The 14946-nt window shown below is 50.2% G+C and overlaps 1 protein-coding gene across 2 annotated transcripts in view; it reads left to right on the top strand.

Moving 5' to 3' along the window:
- The window catches only part of PKN3 (protein kinase N3), a 391919-nt gene that overhangs the window by 149704 nt on the left and 227269 nt on the right, over window positions 1-14946 (top strand). For both annotated transcript variants that reach the window (XM_085614062.1, XM_085614063.1), the window contains exon 7: window positions 5280-5468. In XM_085614062.1, the coding sequence (XP_085470188.1) occupies window positions 5280-5468 (189 nt within the window). The remainder of the gene's footprint in view (window positions 1-5279; window positions 5469-14946) is intronic.

Below are 14946 nucleotides of genomic sequence, written 5' to 3'. Positions count from 1 at the left end.
CAGGATAGGAGCGGACTGGAGCGCCGCACCAGTTTTGATAATTTCGCGAAGATTCGTCAACAGGCACCAAAGTTATTCCAAATAGAATGTTGCAGATTTCCTATGGATAATAGGTCCTAACTATAACTACCTTCTGGCGACCGCCAGTAGGTAATTATATATTTATACTACTATAAAGATGTATTGCTTGTTATCCACCATTGTTTAAGGGTACTAAAATTACCTAAAATCCTGCTTGCTATTCTAAATCAAGCATGTGAATCTATGAAAGATCCAATACTGGATATGAAAATACGTTACTTGCCTGAAACTGCAGTTCTCCAGCATTGGTATCTTTCATAGATTCACATGCGACCCACTCTCCTCCCCTAAGAGGCTCCCCTTATGACAAGGAATATTATTCCCACTTTTGTGCTTGAAAATCGGATGGAATCGGCCTCTGTTGGGAGTGGTCTAGAGGGTGCTAGCACCTGGTTGGTCCTAGTTCAAATTTGGTCCTTTTTTAAAAAAAAGGACATAGGCTATTAAACTGATGGCCTATTGCCATTATAGCATATGATAGTCATACATTCTGCTTTGCTATGGTAATGTGGGACTCTCACTTAGGGGGAATGATGCAAGCATGTGAATCTATGAAAGATATCACTACAGCATAACTTCAGTTACAGGTAAGTAACTTATTTTCTTTGTGTTTGCTAGCATATTAAATTTTTAGATATGTTATCCTTCCCACTGACCAGTATGAGTTTGTATGTTGCGTTGAGCCTCACGATAAAACTATCGTCTCTCACTCTCACTCTCTCTCTTTCTATGTGTTGGTAGATGAAAATTTGACCTGCTATTCTACATGAAATAAAATGTAACTTAAATGGAAGCCTTGCGGAAGGAGAGAGCATACAGAGGTTCAATGCGAACCACTTGTTGGCTGATTATAAAATAATTGTTACAACTGTCAGAAAACCTACTGTACGAACAAAATTAAACTCTGGATGTACAAAGAATTTTTCAACTAGAAAAGAGTCAGAAGAATCTGGACTGGTTATTTTGAAAAGATTCTTCTATTTGAAATCCTATTCTTACCAATGTTTCTCTACATAACTGTAACCTCTTTCTAGTTTCTGGCTACTTCACCAGTGCATGTGGTCTCTGAACATGTCTGGATATTCCTCAGCAGTGATTCACTCATGGGATCAGTCTGTTCTAGCTGTAGTTGTCTTCCTGTCTTGTTTGAGTATGTTACAGTTGTGTCCTTGGGACAGGTCTCTGTTTCTTCACTCTGCATGTCTGGAATCTTACTACTCCATGAATGGCTAGCTCTCCCCTAGGAGCGGTGTGTGTGTGTGTGCTGTCTCTACAGGTGACTGTACTCTGTTGTTGCAGTGGCAGTCACATTCATGTTCTGTTTCTCCATAGGTCACTATGGTCTTCTTTTGTCGAAGTCGATCAGTGTCTTTGCTGTCTCGTCCTGTACTCTGCTGCTCTCAGTGCCTCTCTGCATGTGTCAGTAATCTGTATCTGCTGATGTCTCCTGACCTGCAGATGTCTCTGGACCTTTGCTGCTCTCGATGCCTCACGCAGGTGTCAGTAATCTGTTTCTGCGGATATCTTCTGACCTCTGCTGCTCTCAATGCTTCTCTGCACATGTCAGTAATCTGTCTCTGCAGATGTCTCTTGACCTACAGGTGTCTCTGGACCTCTGCTGCTCTCGATGCCTCTTCGCATGGATCAGTAATCTCTCTGCAGATGTCTCCTGACCTGTAGATGTCCTGACCTCTGCGGCTCTCGATGCCTCTCTGCATGTATCCATAATCTGTCTCTGCAGATGTCTCCTGACCTGTAGATTTCTCTGGACCTCTACTGCTCTTGATGCCTCTCCACAGGTGTCAGTAATCTGTATCTGCAGATATCTTCTGACCTCTGCTGCTCTTGATGCTTCTCTGCACATGTCAGTAATCCTACTCTGCAGATGTCCCCTGACCTCCAGATGTCCCCTGACCTCCAGATGTCCCCTGACCTCCAGATGTCCCCTGACCTCCAGATGTCCCCTGACCTCCAGATGTCCCCTGACCTCCAGATGTCCCCTGACCTCCAGATGTCCCCTGACCTCCAGATGTCCCCTGACCTCCAGATGTCCCCTGACCTCCAGATGTCCCCTGACCTCTGCTGTTCTTGATGCATCTCTGAACGTGTCTGTAATCTTTCCGCGGGTGTCAGTAATCTGTCTCTGCAGTTGTCTCCTGACCTCTACTGCTCGATGCCTCTCCGCAGGTGTCAGTAATCTGTCTCTGCAGATGGCCCCTGACCTGCAGATGGCCCCTGACCTGCAGATGGCCCCTGACCTCCAGATGGCCCCTGACCTCCAGATGTCCCCTGACCTCCAGATGTCCCCTGACCTCCAGATGTCCCCTGACCTCCAGATGTCCCCTGACCTCCAGATGTCCCCTGACCTCCAGATGTCCCCTGACCTCCAGATGTCCCCTGACCTCTGCTGCTCTCGATGCCTCTCTGCACGTGTCAGTAATCTGTCTCTGCATAGGTCTCCTGGCCCCTGCTGCTCTCTATGCCTCTCTGCACGTATCAGTAATCTGTACCTGCAGATATCTCTGGACCTTTGCTGCTCTTGATGCCTCACGCAGGTGTCAGTAATCTGTCTCTGCAGATGTCCCCTTACCTGCAGATGTCCCCAGACCTCTGCTGCTCTTGATGCCGCACTGCACATGTCTGTAATCCGTCCCTGCAGATGTCTCTGGACCTCTGCTGCTCTCGATGCCTCTCTGCAAGTGTCTGTGATCTGTCTCTGCAGATGTCTCCTGACCTGTAGATGTGTCCTGACCTCTGCTGCTCTTGATGCCTCTACGCGTGTATCCCTAATCTGTCTCTGCAGATGTCCCCTTACCTGCAGATGTCCCCAGACCTCTGCTGCTCTCGATGCTGCACTGCACGTGTCGGTAATCCGTCCCCGCAGATGTCTCTGGACCTCTGCTGCTCTCGATGCTCCTCTGCATACATCAGTAATCTGCCTCTGCAGACGTCTCTAGAACTATATTGTTCTCGATGCTTCTCTGCATGTATCTGTGATCTGTCTCTGCAGATGTCTCCTGACCTGTAGATGTGTCCTGACCTCTGCTGCTCTCGATGCCTCTCCGCGTGTATCCCTAATCTGTCTCTGCAGATGTCTCCTGACCTGCAGATGTCTGTGGACCTCTGCTGCTCTCGATGCTTCTCTGCATACATCAGTAATCTGCCTCTGCAGACGTCTCTGGACCTCCAGGGCTCTCGATGCCTCTCTGCACGTGGCTGTAATTTCTTTGCAGATGTCTGTGGACCTCTAATGCTCTCCATGCCTCACCGCGTGTATCCCTAATCTGACCTCTTCTGCTCTCGATGCATCTCTGCACGTGTCTGTAATCTGTCTCTGCTGATATCTCCTGACCTGCAGATGTCTCTGGACCTCTGCTGCTCTCGATGCCTTTCTGCGGGTGTCAGTAATCTGTCTCTGCAGATGTCTCCTGACCTCTGCTGCTCTCGATGCCTTTCTGTAGGTGTCAGTAATCTGTCTCTGCAGATGTCTCCTGACCTGTAGATGTGTCCTGACCTCGGCTGTTCTCGATGCCTTTCTGCATGTATCCATAATCGGTCTCTGCAGATGTCTCCTGACCTCTACTGCTCTCGATGCCTCTCTGCAGGTGTCTGTAATCTGTCTCTGCAGATGTCTCTGGACCTCTACTGCTCGATGCCTCTCTGCAAGTGTCTGTAATCTGTCTCTTCAGATGTCTCTGGACCTCTACTGCTCTTGATGCCTTTCTGCGGGTGTCAGTAATCTGTCTCTGCAGATGTCTCCTGACCTCTACTGCTCTTGATGCCTCTCCGCAGGTGTCTGTAATCTGTCTCTGCAGATGTTTCTGGACCTCTGCTGCTCTTGATGCCTCTCCGCATGGATCAGTCATCTGTCTCTGCAGATCTAGTCTCACTCATGCCCTTGTGTCAGTGCTCAACACTCTTCTCATTTTTTGATTTATCTTGCGCACTCCTGCTCTGCATGGGCTCTTCCTCATGATCATGTCTACCTATTTATTTGAAAAGTGCGTACATGGCCCTTACGGGGATCAGAGCGCTGTACAAAGTGGCGAAAGCAAGAATAACACAACACAATGGAACAAGTGAGGTAGTTTAATAAACACACGGTCAAAACAAAGTGGGAACAATCACTGTCAAGAGTCAACCAGACTAGAGGGACCAGTACAGTTTCAGAAGGTCCATAGAACGAGAGAACAAGGGACCAGGGAGCATAAAATTCAAACAAACCGTATAAATGAGGTATCGAATCCAGATCGAGAGGTAAGCCAGTTAGTGCTGTTGATGTTCACTCGAGATTAGCCATTTGACATGTTTCTTGAAAGATGCAGTGGATTGGTTGGATCTGATCTCGGGAGGAAGAGCGTTCCAAATTCTTGGAGCAAGACCAGTGAAAGCACGATTGTAAGTTCTTTTCTTTTTGGGAGGTTTCAAAAGTAGGGTGGTCGAACTTCTTAAGTTCCTACTCGAGCCAGATAGTTCAAGCTTTGTAGCCAAGTACACAGGGGCGTTGTAATGAATAGCTTTATGCGTCAAGCAAGCTATCTTGAAACGTATCCTAGCTTCTATAGATAGCCAATTTAGTTGAATTAGGTCTGATGTGATGTGGTCAAGCTTTCTTGAGCCTGTGATGAGCCTGGCCGATGCGTTTAGAGTGACTGAGCGGCACCAAGCTAGCTTTGGGAAGCCCAGCAAGGGTCACCAAACCATATTCCAGGCGAGAGATAACCAGGGATTGTACTGCAGGCCGGATGTCTTTGGCAGAGAGAAAGGCTTGATTTTCTTAAGGGTGTTGCGCTGAAGATTTGCTCCCCCAATAGTTGCGCTGATGTCAGCTTGCATATTTAGGTATTTGTCCCGCGTGATACCTAGTGGTTTAGCAGAGTCAACAACATGAGGAGCGCAGTTAAGAGCAGTGAGTTGTTTATGCGAGTCCAGGGTAGATGCAGAGTGGTTGCGGGGGGGCAATCGGAAGGAATTCTGTTTTGAGAGTACTTAATAAAACATGGTTCTGGGCTAGCCATCGTTTGGTTTGTAGGAGTGCATCATTTAAGGTTTTAATGTCCTCTGGAGAGGAGATCTTCAAGTGCAGTTGCGGGTCATCAACATACATGTGGTAGTGAATGTTAGATGTTGCATGTATTACTTTAACCTCCTCCATCCACGATGACTCATTCTGTCTCTGCTTCCTTCCAATGTTGTAGGTACCTTGATTGTGAGAGTCCTGGGCTGCCAGGACCTCCTGGAGACAGTCCCGGGCCGCTCGCGGGTGACCTGCTTCGCTTCGCCCGGCAGCCCAATGGACTCTAGACCCTCGGTCAAGGCTCGGGCGGTGTTGAGCCTCCATTCCCAGAATCCTTCGGGGCGACCTGTGAAACCAGACGAGCTTTGCAGTAAGTTACACTCCAAGCTTCAGGTGGTCTCTGCAAAGTATATCTGGCCATAGAGCACATTTTGTAGTGGTGTTCTCACTGGACCTGACCCTAAGGTTTACCCGCTCACTCTCCCAGCTGAAATGTCGAGTTAGAGACACATGGCAGCTTAAAATGGCAACATCTCCTGTAGGGTTGTTCTTGGCGCAGTAACCATGTGCTTTCTTGCTCCTAATCCCACCCTTCTAGCAGACTGCGCATCTTTTCGTGCATGGTGATTTTTGTGTTGCTCCCTAGCTTCACAATGTCCACCTGAAGCAGCATTGATTTTAAGATGGGGGGATAACTGTCCCCAGGACCAGGCCATGAGATGTGAGGGCTGGTGACCGCTCGTTAATGGTGGGAAGATGTAGCACATTGAGGAGACTGCCAGTGCGCTCTGCCGAAAATCTGAAAACTGTCATGATGGCCTGGAACCTCTTTCTTTATCCTCCTTGTGGAAGTTGCATCTAAAAGCACTAGGCTACACGAGGGTTGTGAATTATGGCATGTATGCAGCCGAACATTTGTAGGCCACTGTATAGGGATGCTGGCAGCTCCAACAAGTGAAAGGTTTCTCCTTTCCTCCTCGTCCTCCTGCGCTGCTTTCTCCTCTGTCTTTTGCCCTTTGTCAGCCATTGTAAGCCAGGAGTTTGTATCTAGTTCTAAATTCACGTCTGACTCAAAGGAGCATGTAGACTTCTTCGTCTTTACCTCCCCGTGATCGAGCGGGGTCACCTAGGGCTTGGGGGAAGAAATGCATGAACCTGGGCTATGTCACAGGCAATGCTCACCGCTTTACTTCACTTCTCCGGGGTTTGGTCCCCTTCTCTGCCTGAATCTTAGATGGTTCGGGTCTTCTTCATCCTGTAAGGAGCTCTGGGCACACCTCTAGGCTGTACTCAGCATAATGTGCTACTCCACCTAGAAAACCTGGCTCTGCAACGGGCTTTCCCCCTCTGGAGGAGAGGCCAGCCTGTCTAGCTACAACTGCCCGGTACTCATCCCGCTGTAGGAGGCCCTCTTCCCACCAACAACTTTCCCCCTGTTCCTGTGAGCACTAGTAGGCTAACGCCACCAAGTATATCCACCGACGTCTTAATTTAGCATGTACGTGGCCCGTCCAGAGCGGCTGCGAGGGAGCATGTTTGTGTTACATAAAACAATTAAGTGAATGTGGCTGCTTAGGCAATGTTTTCTTGAAATAGTGTTTGGGTTTTGAGGAGATGCCCTTACAGGTTCACGACCAGTGGTCAGCAGGACACAAGTTTCTTCGCATCAAAAGTCATTGAACGAAAGGTGAATGCCCTGACCTAGCACAGATTCTCGCTCCAGAGAGGAAAGACACTGACTAGTAGGCGCAGCATGGCATATGAGGGCATTTTCACTTTCATTGTATGCAAAGCCCTGGAAAAGGACCGTGCTTCCCAGGTACACACTTAATGGGCTAGATCAAACTAGTCCTGGACTGGGGCGGTCGATTCAGTTTAGGAGTCACGTGATTATCATCACCAGGTCTTCATTGAGGAACCAGTCTTCAGCAGCTCTTGAAGGCGCGTGGATATGTCACAGATGTAGCTCTTCTGTGGCCAGGATCATTCCTCCTTTGGGGCTTCGCTCAACCCCAAGCATGTTCCATAGATACAGTTCTTCATGAGCGGGGTCTTCCCTTCTCTGGGTTGTCCTGTCCTGGAAGGAAGTGCCATAGATACAGTTCTTCATGGGCAGGGTCTTCCCTTCTAAGGGGTTGTCGCGTCCTGGAAGGAAGTGCCATAGATACAGTTCTTCATGGGCGGGGTCTTCCCTTCTCTGGGTTGTCCTGTCCTGGAAGGAAGTGCCATAGATACAGTTCTTCATGGGCAGGGTCTTCCCTTCTAAGGGGTTGTCGCGTCCTGGAAGGAAGTGCCATAGATACAGTTCTTCATGGGCGGGGTCTTCCCTTCTCTGGGGTTGTCCTGTCCTGGAAGGAAGTGCCATAGATACAGTTCTTCATGGGCGGGGTCTTTCTTCTTTGGGGTTGTCGCGTCCTGGAAGGAAGTGCCATAGATATAGTTCTTCATGGGCGGGGTCTTTCTTTCTAAGGGGTTGTCCTGTCCTGGAAGGAAGTGCCATAGATACAGTTCTTCATGGGCGCGGTCTTTCTTTCTCTGGGGTTGTCGTGTCCTGGAAGGAAGTGCCATAGATACAGTTCTTCATGGGCAGGGTCTTCCCTTCTAAGGGGTTGTCCTGTCCTGGAAGGAAGTGCCATAGATACAGTTCTTCATGGGCGGGGTCTTTCTTTCTCTGGGGTTGTCCTGCCCTGGAAGGAAGTGCGATAGTTACAGTTCTTCATGGGCAGGGTCTTCCCTTCTCTGGGGTTGTCCTGTCCTGGAAGGAAGTGCCATAGATACAGTTCTTCATGGGCGGGGTCTTTCTTTCTCTGGGTTTGTCCTGTCCTGGAAGGAAGTGCCATAGATACAGTTCTTCATGGGCGCGGTCTTTCTTTCTCTGGGTTTGTCCTGTCCTGGAAGGAAGTGCCATAGATACAGTTCTTCATGGGCGGGGTCTTTCTTTCTCTGGGGTTGTCGTGTCCTGGAAGGAAGTGCGATAGATACAGTTCTTCATGGGCGCGGTCTTTCTTTCTCTGGGGTTGTCGTGTCCTGGAAGGAAGTGCCATAGATACAGTTCTTCATGGGCAGGGTCTTCCCTTCTCTGGGGTTGTCCTGTCCTGGAAGGAAGTGCCATAGATACAGTTCTTCATGGGCGGGGTCTTTCTTTCTCTGGGGTTGTCCTGCCCTGGAAGGAAGTGCGATAGATACCGTTCTTCATGGGCGCGGTATTTCTTTCTCTGGGGTTGTCGTGACGTGTCCTGGAAGGAAGTGCGATAGATACAGTTCTTTATGGGCAGGGTCTTCCCTTCTCTGGGGTTGTCCTGTCCTGGAAGGAAGTGCCATAGATACAGTTCTTCATGGGCGGGGTCTTTCTTTCTCTGGGGTTGTCCTGTCCTGGAAGGAAGTGCGATAGATACAGTTCTTCATGGGCAGGGTCTTCCCTTCTAAGGGGTTGTCCTGTCCTGGAAGGAAGTGCCATAGATACAGTTCTTCATGGGCGGGGTCTTCCCTTCTAAGGGGTTGTCCTGTCCTGGAAGGAAGTGCCATAGATACAGTTCTTCATGGGCGCGGTCTTTCTTTCTCTGGGGTTATCGTGTCCTGGAAGGAAGTGCGATAGATACAGTTCTTCATGGGCAGGGTCTTCCCTTCTAAGGGGTTGTCCTGTCCTGGAAGGAAGTGCCATAGATACAGTTCTTCATGGGCGGGGTCTTCCCTTCTAAGGGGTTGTCCTGTCCTGGAAGGAAGTGCCATAGATACAGTTCTTCATGGGCGGGGTCTTCCCTTCTAAGGGGTTGTCCTGTCCTGGAAGGAAGTGCCATAGATACAGTTCTTCATGGGCGGGGTCTTTCTTTCTCTGGGTTTGTCCTGTCCTGGAAGGAAGTGCCATAGATACAGTTCTTCATGGGCGCGGTCTTTCTTTCTCTGGGTTTGTCCTGTCCTGGAAGGAAGTGCGATAGATACAGTTCTTCATGGGCGCGGTCTTTCTTTCTCTGGGGTTGTCGTGTCCTGGAAGGAAGTGCGATAGATACAGTTCTTCATGGGCAGGGTCTTCCCTTCTCTGGGGTTGTCCTGTCCTGGAAGGAAGTCCCATAGATACAGTTCTTCATGGGCGGGGTCTTTCTTTCTCTGGGGTTGTCCTGCCCTGGAAGGAAGTGCGATAGTTACAGTTCTTCATGGGCAGGGTCTTCCCTTCTCTGGGGTTGTCCTGTCCTGGAAGGAAGTGCCATAGATACAGTTCTTCATGGGCGGGGTCTTTCTTTCTCTGGGGTTGGCCTGCCCTGGAAGGAAGTGCGATAGATACAGTTCTTCATGGGCAGGGTCTTCCCTTCTAAGGGGTTGTCCTGTCCTGGAAGGAAGTGCGATAGATACAGTTCTTCATGGGCAGGGTCTTCCCTTCTAAGGGGTTGTCCTGTCCTGGAAGGAAGTGCCATAGATACAGTTCTTCATGGGCGCGGTCTTTCTTTCTCTGGGTTTGTCCTGTCCTGGAAGGAAGTGCCATAGATACAGTTCTTCATGGGCGGGGTCTTTCTTTCTCTGGGGTTGTCGTGTCCTGGAAGGAAGTGCGATAGATACCGTTCTTCATGGGCGCGGTCTTTCTTTCTCTGGGGTTGTCGTGACGTGTCCTGGAAGGAAGTGCGATAGATACAGTTCTTTATGGGCAGGGTCTTCCCTTCTCTGGGGTTGTCCTGTCCTGGAAGGAAGTGCCATAGATACAGTTCTTCATGGGCTCGGTCTTTCTTTCTCTGGGGTTGTCCTGCCCTGGAAGGAAGTGCGATAGATACAGTTCTTCATGGGCAGGGTCTTCCCTTCTAAGGGGTTGTCCTGTCCTGGAAGGAAGTGCCATAGATACAGTTCTTCATGGGCAGGGTCTTCCCTTCTAAGGGGTTGTCCTGTCCTGGAAGGAAGTGCCATAGATACAGTTCTTCATGGGCGGGGTCTTTCTTTCTCTGGGGTTGTCCTGTCCTGGAAGGAAGTGCGATAGATACAGTTCTTCATGGGCAGGGTCTTCCCTTCTAAGGGGTTGTCCTGTCCTGGAAGGAAGTGCCATAGATACAGTTCTTCATGGGCGGGGTCTTCCCTTCTAAGGGGTTGTCCTGTCCTGGAAGGAAGTGCCATAGATACAGTTCTTCATGGGCGCGGTCTTTCTTTCTCTGGGGTTGTCGTGTCCTGGAAGGAAGTGCGATAGATACAGTTCTTCATGGGCGGGGTCTTTCTTCTTTGGGGTTGTCGCGTCCTGGAAGGAAGTGCCATAGATATAGTTCTTCATGGGCGGGGTCTTTCTTTCTCTGGGTTTGTCCTGTCCTGGAAGGAAGTGCCATAGATACAGTTCTTCATGGGCGCGGTCTTTCTTTCTCTGGGTTTGTCCTGTCCTGGAAGGAAGTGCCATAGATACAGTTCTTCATGGGCGGGGTCTTTCTTTCTCTGGGGTTGTCGTGTCCTGGAAGGAAGTGCGATAGATACAGTTCTTCATGGGCGCGGTCTTTCTTTCTCTGGGATTGTCGTGTCCTGGAAGGAAGTGCGATAGATACAGTTCTTCATGGGCAGGGTCTTCCCTTCTCTGGGGTTGTCCTATCCTGGAAGGAAGTGCCATAGATACAGTTCTTCATGGGCGGGGTCTTTCTTTCTCTGGGGTTGTCCTGCCCTGGAAGGAAGTGCGATAGATACATTTCTTCATGGGCAGGGTCTTCCCTTCTAAGGGGTTGTCCTGTCCTGGAAGGAAGTGCCATAGATACAGTTCTTCATGGGCGGGGTCTTCCCTTCTAAGGGGTTGTCCTGTCCTGGAAGGAAGTGCCATAGATACAGTTCTTCATGGGCGCGGTCTTTCTTTCTCTGGGGTTGTCGTGTCCTGGAAGGAAGTGCGATAGATACAGTTCTTCATGGGCAGGGTCTTCCCTTCTAAGGGGTTGTCCTGTCCTGGAAGGAAGTGCCATAGATACAGTTCTTCATGGGCGGGGTCTTCCCTTCTAAGGGGTTGTCCTGTCCTGGAAGGAAGTGCCATAGATACAGTTCTTCATGGGCGGGGTCTTCCCTTCTAAGGGGTTGTCCTGTCCTGGAAGGAAGTGCCATAGATACAGTTCTTCATGGGCGGGGTCTTTCTTTCTCTGGGTTTGTCCTGTCCTGGAAGGAAGTGCCATAGATACAGTTCTTCATGGGCGCGGTCTTTCTTTCTCTGGGTTTGTCCTGTCCTGGAAGGAAGTGCGATAGATACAGTTCTTCATGGGCGCGGTCTTTCTTTCTCTGGGGTTGTCGTGTCCTGGAAGGAAGTGCGATAGATACAGTTCTTCATGGGCAGGGTCTTCCCTTCTCTGGGGTTGTCCTGTCCTGGAAGGAAGTCCCATAGATACAGTTCTTCATGGGCGGGGTCTTTCTTTCTCTGGGGTTGTCCTGCCCTGGAAGGAAGTGCGATAGTTACAGTTCTTCATGGGCAGGGTCTTCCCTTCTCTGGGGTTGTCCTGTCCTGGAAGGAAGTGCCATAGATACAGTTCTTCATGGGCGGGGTCTTTCTTTCTCTGGGGTTGGCCTGCCCTGGAAGGAAGTGCGATAGATACAGTTCTTCATGGGCAGGGTCTTCCCTTCTAAGGGGTTGTCCTGTCCTGGAAGGAAGTGCGATAGATACAGTTCTTCATGGGCAGGGTCTTCCCTTCTAAGGGGTTGTCCTGTCCTGGAAGGAAGTGCCATAGATACAGTTCTTCATGGGCGCGGTCTTTCTTTCTCTGGGTTTGTCCTGTCCTGGAAGGAAGTGCCATAGATACAGTTCTTCATGGGCGGGGTCTTTCTTTCTCTGGGGTTGTCGTGTCCTGGAAGGAAGTGCGATAGATACCGTTCTTCATGGGCGCGGTCTTTCTTTCTCTGGGGTTGTCGTGACGTGTCCTGGAAGGAAGTGCGATAGATACAGTTCTTTATGGGCAGGGTCTTCCCTTCTCTGGGGTTGTCCTGTCCTGGAAGGAAGTGCCATAGATACAGTTCTTCATGGGCTCGGTCTTTCTTTCTCTGGGGTTGTCCTGCCCTGGAAGGAAGTGCGATAGATACAGTTCTTCATGGGCAGGGTCTTCCCTTCTAAGGGGTTGTCCTGTCCTGGAAGGAAGTGCCATAGATACAGTTCTTAATGGGCAGGGTCTTCCCTTCTAAGGGGTTGTCCTGTCCTGGAAGGAAGTGCCATAGATACAGTTCTTCATGGGCGGGGTCTTTCTTTCTCTGGGGTTGTCCTGTCCTGGAAGGAAGTGCGATAGATACAGTTCTTCATGGGCAGGGTCTTCCCTTCTAAGGGGTTGTCCTGTCCTGGAAGGAAGTGCCATAGATACAGTTCTTCATGGGCGGGGTCTTCCCTTCTAAGGGGTTGTCCTGTCCTGGAAGGAAGTGCCATAGATACAGTTCTTCATGGGCGCGGTCTTTCTTTCTCTGGGGTTGTCGTGTCCTGGAAGGAAGTGCGATAGATACAGTTCTTCATGGGCGGGGTCTTTCTTCTTTGGGGTTGTCGCGTCCTGGAAGGAAGTGCCATAGATATAGTTCTTCATGGGCGGGGTCTTTCTTTCTCTGGGTTTGTCCTGTCCTGGAAGGAAGTGCCATAGATACAGTTCTTCATGGGCGCGGTCTTTCTTTCTCTGGGTTTGTCCTGTCCTGGAAGGAAGTGCCATAGATACAGTTCTTCATGGGCGGGGTCTTTCTTTCTCTGGGGTTGTCGTGTCCTGGAAGGAAGTGCGATAGATACAGTTCTTCATGGGCGCGGTCTTTCTTTCTCTGGGATTGTCGTGTCCTGGAAGGAAGTGCGATAGATACAGTTCTTCATGGGCAGGGTCTTCCCTTCTCTGGGGTTGTCCTATCCTGGAAGGAAGTGCCATAGATACAGTTCTTCATGGGCGGGGTCTTTCTTTCTCTGGGGTTGTCCTGCCCTGGAAGGAAGTGCGATAGATACATTTCTTCATGGGCAGGGTCTTCCCTTCTAAGGGGTTGTCCTGTCCTGGAAGGAAGTGCCATAGATACAGTTCTTCATGGGCGGGGTCTTCCCTTCTAAGGGGTTGTCCTGTCCTGGAAGGAAGTGCCATAGATACAGTTCTTCATGGGCGGGGTCTTTCTTTCTCTGGGGTTGTCGTGTCCTGGAAGGAAGTGCCATAGATACCGTTCTTCATGGGCGCGGTCTTTCTTTCTCTGGGGTTGTCGTGTCCTGGAAGGAAGTGCGATAGATACAGTTCTTCATGGGCGGGGTCTTCCCTTCTCTGGGGTTGTCCTGTCCTGGAAGGAAGTGCTATAGATACGGTTCTTCATGGGCGGGGTCTTTCTTTCTCTGGGGTTGTCCTGTCCTGGAAGGAAGTGCCATAGATACAGTTCTTCATGGGCAGGGTCTTCCCTTCTAAGGGGTTGTCCTGTCCTGGAAGGAAGTGCCATAGATACAGTTCTTCATGGGCGGGGTTTTCCCTTCTAAGGGGTTGTCCTGTCCTGGAAGGAAGTGCCATAGATACAGTTCTTCATGGGCGGGGTCTTCCCTTCTAAGGGGTTGTCCTGTCCTGGAAGGAAGTGCCATAGATACAGTTCTTCATGGGCGGGGTCTTTCTTCTCTGGGTTTGTCCTGTCCTGGAAGGAAGTGCCATAGATACAGTTCTTCATGGGCGGGGTCTTCCCTTCTCTGGGGTTTTCGCGTCCTGGAAGGAAGTGCCATAGATACAGTTCTTCATGGGCGCGGTATTTCTTTCTCTGGGGTTGTCGTGACGTGTCCTGAAAGGAAGTGCGATAGATACAGTTCTTTATGGGCAGGGTCTTCCCTTCTCTGGGGTTGTCCTGTCCTGGAAGGAAGTGCCATAGATACAGTTCTTCATGGGCTCGGTCTTTCTTTCTCTGGGGTTGTCCTGTCCTGGAAGGAAGTACCATAGATACAGTTCTTCATGGGCAGGGTCTTCCCTTCTAAGGGGTTGTCCTGTCCTGGAAGGAAGTGCCATAGATACGGTTCTTCATGGGCGGGGTCTTTCTTTCTCTGGGGTTGTCGCGTCCTGGAAGGAAGTGCCATAGATACAGTTCTTCATGGGCGGGGTCTTCCCTTCTCTGGGGTTGTCCTGTCCTGGAAGGAAGTGCGATAGATACAGTTCTTCATGGGCAGGGTCTTTCTTTTTAAGGGGTTGTCCTGTCCTGGAAGGAAGTGCCATAGACACAGTTCTTCATGGGCGGGGTCTTTCTTCTTTGGGGTTGTCGCGTCCTGGAAGGAAGTGCCATAGATACAGTTCTTCATGGGCGGGGTCTTCCCTTCTCTGGGGTTGTCCTGTCCTGGAAGGAAGTGCGATAGATACAGTTCTTCATGGGCAGGGTCTTCCCTTCTCTGGGGTTGTCCTGTCCTGGAAGGAAGTGCCATAGATACAGTTCTTCATGGGCGGGGTCTTTCTTTCTCTGGGGTTGTCCTGCCCTGGAAGGAAGTGCCATAGATACAGTTCTTCATGGGCAGGGTCTTTCTTTCTCTGGGGTTGTCCTGCCCTGGAAGGAAGTGCCATAGATACAGTTCTTCATGGGCAGGGTCTTTCTTTCTAAGGGGTTGTCCTGTCCTGGAAGGAAGTGCCATAGATACAGTTCTTCATGGGCGGGGTCTTTCTTCTTTGGGGTTGTCCTGTCCTGGAAGGAAGTGCCATAGATACAGTTCTTCATGGGCGGGGTCTTCCCTTCTAAGGGGTTGTCCTGTCCTGGAAGGAGCAGGAGAACCCCACACTGAGCATCGATGCGGGTCCCTTCTGTGGGGTCTTCTTGATCGGCAAGGTTGTGCGCTGGGGCATTCCTTCAGTGGCGTAGATCATTCCCTCTGTGGGGCTCTCTTCGTTCTTCCGTGGTTGGGACATTCCTGCATCTTTTCCACAAATGTTTGTGATGTACCTGATTCTTCAGAGGTTTCTTTG

Source organism: Triturus cristatus, chromosome 1_2 (genome assembly GCF_964204655.1).
Source record: "Triturus cristatus chromosome 1_2, aTriCri1.1, whole genome shotgun sequence".
In the NCBI taxonomy this organism is placed as follows: domain Eukaryota; kingdom Metazoa; phylum Chordata; class Amphibia; order Caudata; family Salamandridae; genus Triturus; species Triturus cristatus.
Note: the sequence above shows the minus strand (reverse complement) of the source record. Positions and strands in the feature narration are given on the sequence as shown.